This window comes from Cebidichthys violaceus, unplaced genomic scaffold (assembly GCF_023349555.1).
Source record: "Cebidichthys violaceus isolate CVI_PGR_0920_01 unplaced genomic scaffold, fCebVio1.0.p SCAF_8, whole genome shotgun sequence".
Taxonomy (NCBI): Eukaryota; Metazoa; Chordata; class Actinopteri; order Perciformes; family Stichaeidae; genus Cebidichthys; species Cebidichthys violaceus.
Genome location: NW_027176964.1, coordinates 3,953,983 through 3,967,227, shown reverse-complemented (window position 1 = coordinate 3,967,227; position 13,245 = coordinate 3,953,983). Strand labels below are relative to the sequence as shown.

The 13,245-nt window shown below is 38.6% G+C and overlaps 1 protein-coding gene across 1 annotated transcript in view; it reads right to left on the bottom strand.

Annotated features, from left to right (window-relative positions):
• LOC137865996 (cadherin-12-like) overlaps window positions 1-13,006 on the bottom strand; it is a 70,090-nt gene extending 57,084 nt beyond the window's left edge. Inside the window, exons 1-3 of the mRNA XM_068701613.1 lie at window positions 12,659-13,006; window positions 2,824-2,948; window positions 436-605 (exon numbers count right to left, since the gene is read on the bottom strand). Coding sequence (XP_068557714.1) covers window positions 436-605; window positions 2,824-2,948; window positions 12,659-12,967 — 604 coding nt within the window. The 5' untranslated portion in view covers window positions 12,968-13,006. The remainder of the gene's footprint in view (window positions 1-435; window positions 606-2,823; window positions 2,949-12,658) is intronic.
• Window positions 13,007-13,245: the final 239 nt, after the last annotated feature.

Genomic DNA, 13,245 nt, shown 5'->3' with positions numbered 1-13,245 from the left:
ATTGGGTTAATTTAAGCTGGCTAATAGGACATTTGATCGACTTAGTTGAACCACGTACGAGGAACGGGGCCCTGATCAGCCACCATACATGTTTCCCCCTTGTCTCAGTTGAAAAGGTCTGTTTGTGCTACTCACCTCTCTTCTGTTAGTGCCTCAGTTTAGTTCTGTTATGTTGATCTCTTTATTGACCCAAAAGTATTTTTGTTACCTTCTTTTTGCCTTTCTAAAATAAAATAAAAAAAATCCCCCAAAACACTGTCTCTTTGGTCTATTCACTCGGCCACTTAATGTTGAGTTAATATTCATATTAATATTATTGTGTACTTTTGTATTTTGATGGTCTGGCAAAATTATTTTCTCTAAGCTTTCATGCCAATAAAGTAAATTAAATAAATAGAATAAATGCCCTCTTAACTCAACTTCTAGTAGTACTACCTGTTGGGGACATCTCAGGGACACTGGCGCTGTAGGGACCATCCGGAAATCGTGGCTCGTTGTCGTTGATGTCCTGCACCTTGATGATGAACTCAGACTGTGGCTCCACAGGGAGGCCTGTGTAGCTGTCAACAGCCTGAGCCTTCAGAGTGTAGTAGGACTTCTCCTCCCTGTAAAATATCACATGTTATGTTAATGTACTAGTATTAATATGTCTAATCAACAAAGACTACATGAGGATTATGTAGTGAGTCTCTAAGTTATCTGTTTCATGGTATTTATGTTTGTGTGTGTGGGTTGGATGTCAGCTTGAGCTAATTCCAACAATGTGGGTTTTACAGATATTCTTATTATTTTGAATGAATGAGTGATAAATACCAAGAAACAAATATGGATAATTGAAATAATGAAAGTCCTTCTCTTTGTCCACTGAAAAACTACCAATACAGACATACTACCCTCAAGTGAACATAATCCACAGATAAGAATGTATGGGATTAGGTTTAAAGGTTAAGTGGGGATACTGTGGGCCTGATCAGCTTGATTTTACAGAAATACATGAAATGATCACAAACTCTTAACAGCGTATTACATGGTGGTAGTACTTAATGTGTTAAAATGACTTGTCAGCACCACTGAAACAATACTAATGGTAAATCAGTAATGTCCTTTGCTGTGATGGACACATGCATTTTGAAGCATCCATGTTGATGTATCCAATGAGCTAGTGACGTAGTATAAACAGCAAGTGAGTTGATTCACAATTTTCAAGGATTCAAATGTGAAATCACTGTGCATGCATCTAGATCTATTAGCTGCATCTGCTATTTGCCCTGACGCTATTTGCCCTGACGCTGTATTCTTACAACATTATGGCAGAGGTCTAAATGGCTCCATAGGATACTCAGATGGCATTTTTAGAATTTAATGTACATAATTGTAAAAAAACTTTTATTCATAGACTAATCCTCAACTAGGGAATGCTCATTTACTTGCCCTGCTATACATGTACATCCACTTCCTGATATTTCCGTATGTGTACTGGATTCCAGTCATAGAATGGGACAAGCCTGGACCTTTGGTGATTGAAAGAGCCTTGGCCAAACACTTGAGATGGGTGTGCTCAAAGGTATAAGAGATGAACAGCCTTAGTTTGGTACCATGCTCTGAGCATTAATGTGACGATACTGTTAGAGATTTTTGTCTCGCTCCTCTTTTGTCAAAGCAGAATTGCAAACACCTTACACACCTGTTTCCCATTAGCTCATTGCTTTAGATAATCTGTAAATTATACAACAGCTGTCAACAGGAATAACACTCCAAAACTATCTCATGTTAGCTTTATTATAGCAGCTGGCAAATGACTTCAATTTGCAAGATTGGCAAGGTTAGCCGTACATTCTACACATGGTCATTATTTAAATGTAGCTTGTATTACCTTTGATAAAAAAGACACAAAGTGCGCAAATATGAGCAGGTACTATAATACTATATGTTGTTGGCATATTTAACGAAGAAACATTCAGAAAAAAAATGCATAACACTGATGATGGTCTCCTCTATCACTACGTTGATTTTAGATGTGATTTAAACTTTCCTCAGTGGTGTCTTAACATTTTCAGGTGGAAAATAAAAGGCAAGTGGCTGTGATGTAAGCGCTGCCTCTTGTCTGTATGATTCTAATAGGCCAAGTTTGAGTACCGGATCAAGGAATTTAATAGCCTTTCGTTTTCCAAAACATGGCACACTTTTACATAATACTATGAGACAGGATTTCACAACTTGGGATGGAGCAGCGACAATGGCAAGGTAAACTGTACAAGTATGCCCTTACATGATTGCATAACGTATTACACAAGGAAAGTGCGCTTGGTCATATTTGATTGACCAATGCAGCACCTTGCTGGTTGACGCTGCAGTGTGTTGAAGCAAAAGTTGAGCCACACGATGCAGAGGGATACATTAGCACGAGTGAGGGGGCTGTGTAATGTGTCTGAACACGCTCTCCCATCCAGCTGGACCTAACAAACGACATTTCAAACCTTTATTGATTCCCATTACATCAACACTTAAGTAGAAAAATACTTGAAAGGGTTTGTTTTTCCTTGCTCATCGTTGTAGCAGTTGTTAGCACTTTGCGCTAAGCTAGTGTCTTTACTGCTCTACTGTTTGAAGCAGATTCCAAGACGGAGAGACTCATTTGCTATTATAGATATCCTTTACTCACTGATTACAATGTAATAAACAGAGACACATTGTTCATATGAATTATTCTATGCAATGTAAATCAATCTATTTATTAGATGCCAATAATTTCCCTACTAGAAGTTTTGCATTACATTTATGACATTTATTTCTGAATTGTTATTAATATTGATGAGTACTGACCTGTCAAGCCCCACCAGTGCATGTATATCTCCAGTAATTTGATCAATGATGAAGATGGACCCAGCTCCTTCTCCTGACAGTGTGTACTTGACTACATTGTCTCCATTGTCCATGTCTGTGTGGAGCTGCAGAGGGAAGAAAATACACAGACAGGCACAGAACATGAAATCCTATAGCTCTGAATGCTCCAACTACAGCTGCACAGTCAGTCACAATGAAACATGATTTATCGTCTAATTCAATGTCCTTAGTAATATATGTGAAACGTGTTGTACCTTAAGAGTTTTCAACAGCCATCTTGCGCTCTGTGAATAGTACTTTAACTATTGACATTTTGAGTGAACACTAATTTTGAGAATAATCTACAATTTTGGTTATTGATCCCATTATTAATATATGTTAATAATCCTTTTCATATTAATTCATAATATAAATAATTTGATTTTCTTACTTGTTAATGAACAAAATCCCAACAACATGTTGCTAAAAAAACATGAGCTTTAAAATGAATAGAGATTAATTTCAGTATTTGACCCTGAATGGAATGCCTCAATGCATTTAGAATCATAACCAACATATTATTATGATGAACTTCACACATCAGCAGCTCTCATGCTCATCTCTCAAACCAGCATCATGCTTAAACCAACTACATCACTTATGGCACTCTAATCACTCTGCTTTTTGTTGATTCTTCATTACAGTCAATTATAACAGGAGGAGATGCTGCTGATTTAGGTGGAGTGGAAAGATTTCAGAAATGAGGCCTGATATTCTGACCAAATGTTTAATTCAGCTGAAACTAAGAAATGTATTTGTAGCTAACCTGGTTCTGATGGATGCATCCCTTTGTTTCATGAGTCCTGGTTGGGTATAATGCAATAGGATGAGTACCTTCTCTGGAATATTTAACAAACACTTTTTGTGTTTTACATAATGTATTTCTCACTTGATGTTGCTGTTGTTAGTTCTGAATGCAAATATCGCAAACAATGACTTTAAGTCTCATGTGAAGAATGCTAATGATCTCACAATGTGCTTTTCTTTGCCATGCCTCACAGCGACAGATGGAAGTGCCACTGCAAAGGTCAGGCAGACATATGTAATGGGGACAATGAGGTGATAGATAACCACCACAAAAGGCCACAAAGGGCTGCTCATACATCCTGCTGAGAGACCAACAAACATGAGAGTTCTACATAGCAACTGCAGCAACATAACCAACTCTGAAGTGTTATGAAGGTATAGGTTCAATATGAATATGAAGTCATGGTGTAATGTTTATTGTGATTTGTCACAAGTTTTATTATTTCCCATTGCATTTCTGTTTTATGATATATGTTTAAACATACAGTCCATTCAAAATATTCAAATGCAAGGTAAAGGAGGGATTGATAGAGGAGGAATTAAAATCAATCAAAGCACTAATGTTTTATATGAAACAGACTTTAGGATCACTGCAGTCTTATTTGATTTCATCAAAGGTAGACACACAGGCTAGCCACAACAGCTAGTGTTAACATCACAATTGTGGTTAGTTAATGTATTGTGAATTTACCGTTAGCCCCTTAGACATCCTCTGCCTGGATAGTTTTTTGTTGTGTGGGGTGAACATGGACACTATGATATACAATACATGAATAAATAACTAAAAATAATTAATTTTTTTGTGGATTAGGATTAGGGAAAGGTCATGCTCTGGGTTTTAATGACTAATTTGACTAAGTATACATTACATTACATTACAGTCATTTAGCAGATGCTTTTATCCAAAGCGACTTACAATAAGTGCATTCAACATTGGTAATCAAGATAGGGACCTTCAATCGTCATATAATTCCAACCACTTGGTCAAGGACAAATAAACCGATCTGACTGATTTTAGCTCTATATTTGCTTTTATATGTGTGTTTGTGGGCTGTAGCTGCTCTGGGATGTATATTATTTATGCATCTCTGTATTGCCTCCGTAATCCCTGTATTTACTTATAAATATATTAGTGCTGGGCAAGTTAACGTGTTATTATCGCGTTAACGCATTAGTTAATTAACGCCGACAATTATTTTATTGCACATTAACGCAGGTTTTTTAAATGCAATACACACCGTTGATGCCAGCAAATCACCCACCCAAACAAACGGTGGAGGGAGGATTCGGCAGACTACGTTGGATGCAGCGTGTGGGAGAAGTATAGATAAACAAAAGCAAGACAAGCTAACATGCCACAGCGAAGTGGATAGATACAAACTGCAGGCCGATTAGTATTGTGAAAGATGTCGGTCTGAGGAATGTTCTTAGGATCGCAACGAATGACGGCACGTATGAGCCTCACTCAAGACACACCATCACAAGAAGAATACACAAGTTGTATGAAAAGGAGAGGACTACAAAAGCGACGGCGTTACAACGTGCACCAACTGTTGCTCTCACTGGAGACTACTGGACATCGCTGGGTAACCATAGTGACGTCAGAGTTACAGTGCATTGTATTGATGAACAGTGGGAGCTGCATTCACAGCTGACTGTCATGAAAACAGAAGACAGACATTTTGCTGAAACGTGCGTGGAACATTTTATTCATGTTGCACATCAGTGGAACGTTTCAAATAAAGTCAGCACACTTAGCACAGATAGTGCAAGAAATATAACTGCTACTGTGTAAAGGGATTACTGATGTTAAAAAGCACCTTAGTTGTTTAAAGTGTTTGCAAACCAAATGTTATTGCAGTTTTGTTCATATAGCAGTACTTTTCAAATAAAAGTGTGCAATACACTACTTTTTAATTCATTATTGAATTTTGCGCATAACAATCACTGAATCATTTTTCATTTTTAATCGCGATTAAAAATTGTAATTGTTGCCCAGCACTAATATGTATATATATACAGTTGTGGTCAAAAGTTTACATACACTTGTAAAGAACATAATGTCATGGCTCTCTTGAGTTTCCAGTTATTTCTACAACTCTGATTTTTCTCTGATAGAGTGATTGGAACAGATACTTCTTTGTCACAAAAAACATTCATGAAGTTTGGTTCTTTCATGACTTTATTATGGGTTAACAGAAAAAGTGACAAAATCTGCTGGGTCAAAAATATACATACAGCAACATGAATTAGCAATTTTGGTGACTTAGAAAGTTGTGTCAATGAAATGAGCTTCATAGCATGGCCTCTTAACTTCTTGTGAGTGATTATGAGTGACTACAGCTGGTGACTTCTCTGAGGCCATTTAAATAGGGCTCATTGGATACAAACGGCCACAAACGCTACAATGGGAAAGTCAAAGGAGCTCAGCATGGATCTGAAAAAGCGAATCATTGACTTGAACAAGTCAGGAAAGTCACTTGGAGCCATTTCAAAGCAGCTGCAGGTCCCAAGAGCAACAGTGCAAACAATTGTTTGTAAGTATAAAGTGCATGGCACTGTTTTGTCACTGCCACGATCAGGAAGAAAACGCAAGCTATCACCTGCTGCTGAGAGAAAATTGGTCAGGAGGGTGAAGAGTCAACCGAGAACCACCAAAAAGCAGATCTGCCAAGAATTAGAAGCTGCTGGAACACAGGTGTCAGTGTCCACAGTCAAGCGTGTTTTGCATCTCCATGGACTGAGAGGCTGCCGTGCAAGAAGGAAGCCCTTGCTCCAAAAGCGGCACCTTAAGGCTCGACTGAAGTTTGCTGCTGATCACATGGACAAAGATAAGACCTTCTGGAGGAAAGTTCTGTGGTCAGACGAAACAAAAATCGAGCTGTTTGGCCACAATGCCCAGCAATATGTTTGGAGGAGAAAAGGTGAGGCCTTTAACCCCAAGAACACCATGCCTACCGTCAAGCACGGTGGTGGTAGTATTATGCTGTGGGGCTGTTTTGCTGCCAATGGAACTGGTGCTTTACAGAGAGTAAATGGGATAATGAAGAAGGAGGATTACCTTCAAATTCTTCAAGATAACCTAAAATCATCAGCCCGAAGGTTGGGTCTTGGGCGCAGTTGGGTGTTCCAACAGGACAATGACCCCAAACACACATCAAAAGTGGTAATGGAATGGCTAAATCAGGCTAGAATTAGGGTTTTAGAATGGCCTTCCCAAAGTCCTGACTTAAAATCCCATTGAGAACATGTGGACAATGCTGAAGAAACAAGTCCATGTCAGAAAGCCATCAAATTTAACTGAACTGCACCAATTCTGTCAAGAGGAGTGGTCAAAGATTCAACGAGAAGCTTGCCAGAAGCTTGTGGATGGCTACCAAAAGCGCCTAATTGAAGTGAAAATGGCCAAGGGACATGTAACCAAATATTAGCACTGCTGTATGTATATTTTTGACCCAGCAGATTTGATCACTTTTTCTGTTAACCCATAATAAAGTCATGAAAGAACCAAACTTCATGAATGTTTTTTGTGACAAAGAAGTATCTGTTCCAATCACTCGTGTATGTAAACTTTTGACCACAACTGTATGTATATATATATATATATATATATGTATGTATGTATGTATGTATGTATGTATGTATGTATGTATGTGTATGTATATATATATGTATGTATGTATATATATATGTATATATGTATATATATATATATATATATATGTATATATATATATATACTGAAAGATCTGAGAAACTGGATGTTTTAATTACTGTTCCTGCATGATGTATATCAACCACAGCACAAGACCAACAGGGGGAGTGACATTCAACGAATGTTGAGTTTAATCCTATCCATTCATTTATTATGTATAAAGGTACAAATGGATATCTATGTCTATATTACCAAAATATACATATATGTCTGTGTCATGATAATGAGGTCTATCTATGTTGTCTAATTGTTTAATTCATTAATTAATTAAATCTTTAATTGATCAGGTTTTATTCAGTGATTCTTATAAAACTATTTGGTATCATTTTTGGTATCACGACTCTGTCAGTAACTCTGACTGAGATGAAAGACTTTTTAAACTGGCAAACATGCCACAATGACCCCTGCTGCAACAAAAGGGGGTGATAAGATTATTCAGCATCCTGCTGAGAGAGATGAAGATTAGGAAGAACAGTTCAAGCTGAACCTCAAGGAAGAAAACAACCAGTTTCGAAGATATCAGAGAAAGCCGAATCTAGCGAGAGATGGAAGAGTGCAATTCAACAAACTACAATCATCCAACAAGATTCAGATGTGGAAAGAGAAACAGCCGCCATTGCATGCAACTCAACCTCCCATCTGTCCATCAGAGCCGTCAGGTGAAATAATACCATTTCCAGATGTAAATGAGTTTGATATTCCTAGGCCAATTAAATTTAAGTCACATAATATAATAATCTTAGATAGAAATATCTTAGACGCTTCACAAGCTTCACAATCTTCCCTGGAGCTTCTTAAACGCTCAGCTGCTGAACGGTGCATAAATGTGTTTGTCAATCGATGAATTTAATCAATCAGTCAATGATGTGAGTCACTCAATCTGGTCACATGTGGTACTTTGTTATTCATTGTACTCTTCATCCTTGTCTTTATTCATTATTTCATTTTGTTTCTTTTATCGTTTATTAATTTATTTTCTGTTTAGTAGTTTAGCCCGTTAAGCCCTAAGCCTTTTTGTAGGCCTCTCCTCGATTTTTGCAACCCATAGTAAAGAGAGTGATTTTCGTCTAAATATAAGGTGTATTTTAATAGTTTTTATAGTGTAGAAAGCTGACCCTTGTGAAATTTGTTTTGATTTGTAAATATCAGTATATATGTTACTGGTTAAGAGAACATTAAGATGGAACACAGCACAAATTGAAATTCTTTATCTCTGATTATAAATTAATCCAATTTTGATAAGATATATTTTTTTAATGTTGTAGTTCAAAGCTTTAAACCTCTCCAGATCATAGCCCAATGGGTTGGAAGTCTCTCTGCACAATGTTTTCTTTGATAAAGTGAAGCATTCAAGAGCTAGAGAGATTAGAGTGCAGAGATTTCAGCCGAGGTCAACCAAAATGTTCCAGCTGTTCCATTGTAATTTTATATAGTATATAATTATATATTTCACTTATTTTATGACTAATAGTGTTCAATCTATCATATGCAGCAGTTTGGCATCATTTAGAGAGCCTGGATCCTCTCTGAGCCTGTCTATGTCTGTCATCCATGGGATTTTCTCATCTGGCTTCCACTCCAGGTCTCATAGCTCAGCCTATGGTTGGTCGATTTCAGTCATTGGACCCTCCTTAGAAGCGTCTGAGTCCTGGCTATCTAACAAACACCTCGTGATTTTGATAGACAGAAGCGTTAGCCAGTAGGGAGTAAATCCGTGGCGCATCACCTGAAACGTGCGCAAAAGATCGCCGTGGGGGGATGGGTTCCTTTGTTAGACGGACCCTTGTTTCTGCCTTGTTTCTGCACGGGGGACATTTCAGAGACGCACCAGAAATACGTAGAAATATTGTTGATGGAAATAAGCAGAGATATACAGCAGAACAACGAAAAGGTAAGGAGCTTTGGATGATTTTGAAGGATATTACGCATTGTGTTTCTGGTGTTTGTTTGCTCACAGCCTTGTGAGGGTTTACCGGAGAGAGGATCTGATAGTAGTTCTGGAATCTGTGTCGAATGCTCGTGCTTTTTGCTATTTCGGTTGCCTATGCTAACCGTTAGCTTTGTTATGCTAACTCGGAGAAGAGCGAGTTATGGCTAGAAATACGTGATTTTGTGATAAATCTTTTATTTGCGTACACTATTTGTGTAGAATGGTGTTTGGAGTGTGTAAGAATGTCTTAGATTGTTTGTTTTAAGCAGATTTTGATTTTTTTTTTTCATATTCATAAATACATGCATAAATGGACATTTTTGGACGGTAAATGCTACAGCGGACCCGAATTCGGGTCCGTCGGGCTTAAAGGTAGTAAGTCAAATAAATATTTAATTTATAAAGGACTTGATCATTTGATTTGTGTGTATATGAAATAATAGGTCCCTTTACACCTTGAGAATAACTCCATAGCAACCCTGAGATTAAGATTTAATTGATTAATATCACATTTTTTAAGTTTTCCCAATTTGTCCAAAATTGAATCTTTCCATCATTCTTTTATGCTCATTTATGGGTTTAGGAATCATAATTGAATCACTAATAGTTACATATAATTATTCATAATTATTTGCAGCAACAACACTACATGGCTCTAACTTCTTAGCCCGTTTTGGTTTAATTGTTTGAGTTTGCCCATCTTTCCGTTTCATTCTAGTCAGACTATTTTGAGGAAGGTGGTTGTATATTTAAAATTGATAATCTTAACTTTTTCTATGGATGAGAGTGCCCGTCTATAGAAAAGGAATTTACGGTTTGTTTGGACATAAGGGTTATTTGGTGTATTCTGTTGCACTGGAATACATATTGAAATGTGAATGCACTATATTTTGAAGCCTACGGTGTTCTTTACTTTCATAGTTCTATCTTCTATCTATAACATTCTAATCATATAAAATGTTTTCCTATTCTCCCCCCTTTTAAAAATGTACAAAAGGCACAAATATAACTCCATAGAGCTTGGTCAGGTTTTTGAGGAAGTTTGAAGAACCTTCCAACCAACTCTGAACACGCAAGACTTCATAGAACCTCATTATCCACTAATTTAGTTGGACATGTGGCCTGTCCACAGTCTGTGCTTGGTGCAGCTCAGTGTGAAGTGTTTTCAGGACAATCAGTGCAAACATGCTCTTTCATTTGTGTGGCTTGTTTTCCTGCTGGAGTAAATTAGTAATTGATAAGATGTGCATGTGTTTGTTTGGTTGTAACTCCTTTGGTCCAAGCAGGACTCCAGCTCTGTCGTCATAATCTTCTAAACCTGTCCTTCTCCACAGATCAAGCCAAAGGTTTTAGTGGCATAAGGTCATGTGATTGCCTCTGCCACCCTCCTATCTGGCAGCCCTTTCTCCTCCAGTGATAATCAAGCTGTGACCCTGCTATTAGCACTAACAGCAGATTAATCAGGGACCCGGATGGAGCCTGGCTGATTGAAACTGACGGCCTCTTCAGGCCTTACACGTGTTTCCTCCCTGTTTGTAGGACCATAGAGCTTAGAGAAGCTTGCTTAAGTACTCTATATATTCCCAATTGACACTAATGTATTCATAAGCAAATACACAGTAAAGCGGCTTTAGCCGACCCACTTTAGTCAGCTGTAGTTCAAAAAGTAGTATACGGGTCTGTGCTCCCCAATTGGCAAGAAAACTGCCAATCTTCCAGACCACGACGTGACCTCCACCTCGGGCCTGTCAAACACGCAGTCCCAATATAAATACAATCCACAGGTTCAGAGTTCAAATGGATGCATTCCATATTCCGTTGCCAGGTTTCAGTCAGAAATAAGAAAACCAAATTACGATTTAAGTCATTTTTTAAGTCATTTAAAAAGTGAGCCTTGTTCGCTGCAGAAAGTGCATTAATCAGACACATTTTAATGTGGAAAGACATTGTGTCGTCATCAACACAGGAAGCTTTTGGGTTATGTGGAATAGGACGGATCACTCACACAACATAAGTCCCATAAGTAGGACGCGAGCGTGAGTCGGTGATTCTGACAGGAATGTTCGTAAAAAAAATCAGTAGCTGTAACTGGACAAATTAGGAACCCTCACTGTTGGCACTGAGCAACACTGCTACAGTGGTGGGCCGTCAGGGCCTTCAAGGTCTTCTCTGCTGGCCTAAACAGAATCACACTGTTATATCACACTGTAGCTATTTTATAATTTAATATTTTTTCATACATTACATTACAGTCATTTAGCAGACGCTTTTCTCCAAAGCGACTTACAATTTAGAATCTATCTACACACCGTATGCAGCTACGGGAGCACTTTGGGGTTGCTCTGCTTCCAGCCTGCAGTGCTGCTTCCAGCACAGCGTGTTTTAAGTAGAGCTTTTATCCAATCAGATTTCACCCCTATGCTGTCTCTAGGTAAGAAGAGAGGCCCGAGGCCTTCAGACTCACAATTTTTTTTTTTTTTGACATGTTGGGCATATTCTTTGACGTGCCAGAGCCTTCTAGCTGGCCTACAAGTATGTCAGCATTAACGTGCAGCTCAGTATTAAGGTGCAGCTCTGCAGTAAGGTGCAGCGTGCAACACTTACAAGCTACGGTGCTTTTGAAAACCTTTGGAGAGACCCGAGTGGATCTACAGATCAACGAACACGTTCGCAGGGAAACGGAGCTCCACAACCGCGGCTTACCCACGGACCGTCTGTGACCAGCGGGCGCCCTGGCGGAGGTGGGATCCCGGCCCTGCTGCGAACCAGCCGCCGCAGACCGGCGAAATACAACTGGGGAGACGCGACTGTCATCACTGGCGTCTATGAATCAAGAAGGACTTCTTACTGGAACTGAAACGATGTACTGTAATGGGATTAAACTCTTTGTCAACAAAGAAAGGAGGATGAACTTTGTCTTTAAGTGAACAGCATTTGGTAAGTGAACTGTGTTTGTTTGTTTACATCTGCAGTAACGTTACTAATCGTATCATAATGAGGTTATTAGGAGGGGGTTCAAGTGTAGTAGGACAGTACAGAAGGCCCAGGTAAAAAATGCACGGCCCACCACTGCACTGCTATAATATATATTTATATTAATATATCAATAATATCTTTGATTATAAATATTAATGTTGTTTTTAAAGTATGTTATTTGTGCTTTATGTGTGAAACTTTTATACTGCCGTCATAGCCAGTTAGTTAAATAAAATAAAATCAAAATAAACAAATTGGCCCTTCTGTTTTACAGTTGCACCAAAATAGAAGCTGGTAAAAGACTGATTCATTTATAACTTTAAAGGTCAGATGGAAATAATGTTTACCTTTCCAACATACTGTGGTTCAGATCCCATGTACTCCTCCAGGACAAAGAACTGGTTCCACACCCATCCTCTTTTAATACGCCCCACCCTTGACCTCCCATGTCTTAGCCTTAGCCTCGTCCTGCTCACTAATGATGTAACTTCCCCCAAAGATGCTGTCACATTCTTGGCTCCAGTCCCTCCCCTGGCTGACATCACCCCAGCCTTAGTTCTGCTCTGGAGGCGGGCCTGCGGGGGGTTTTGGGAGCTGTAGTCCAACAGGAAACAGAAGCCCACCAAAAACAGAGTGGCATATTCCCTTGTGATCATCAGGGAGTATTGCTGTTGAAAAAGTTAGTGGAAAATTGAAAAGCGGGTTATTTCCAGGTTGGAAAAGGACTTGCATCCAAAAGTGTATTTTCCCTGAAGGTAAGCATTGGACAAAGTGCTTACATTCCAAGATGATCCAAGATGATGAGAGGAATCTGTCAATGCACTGTCCTTGTTGAAGTGTGAGAATTACTGGAAATCATTATGTTGGCTAAAGGAGACAGTGAACACTTTGGTTTGATGTTTACTCAGAGAGCTTGTGTTTAGAGTGGAATGTT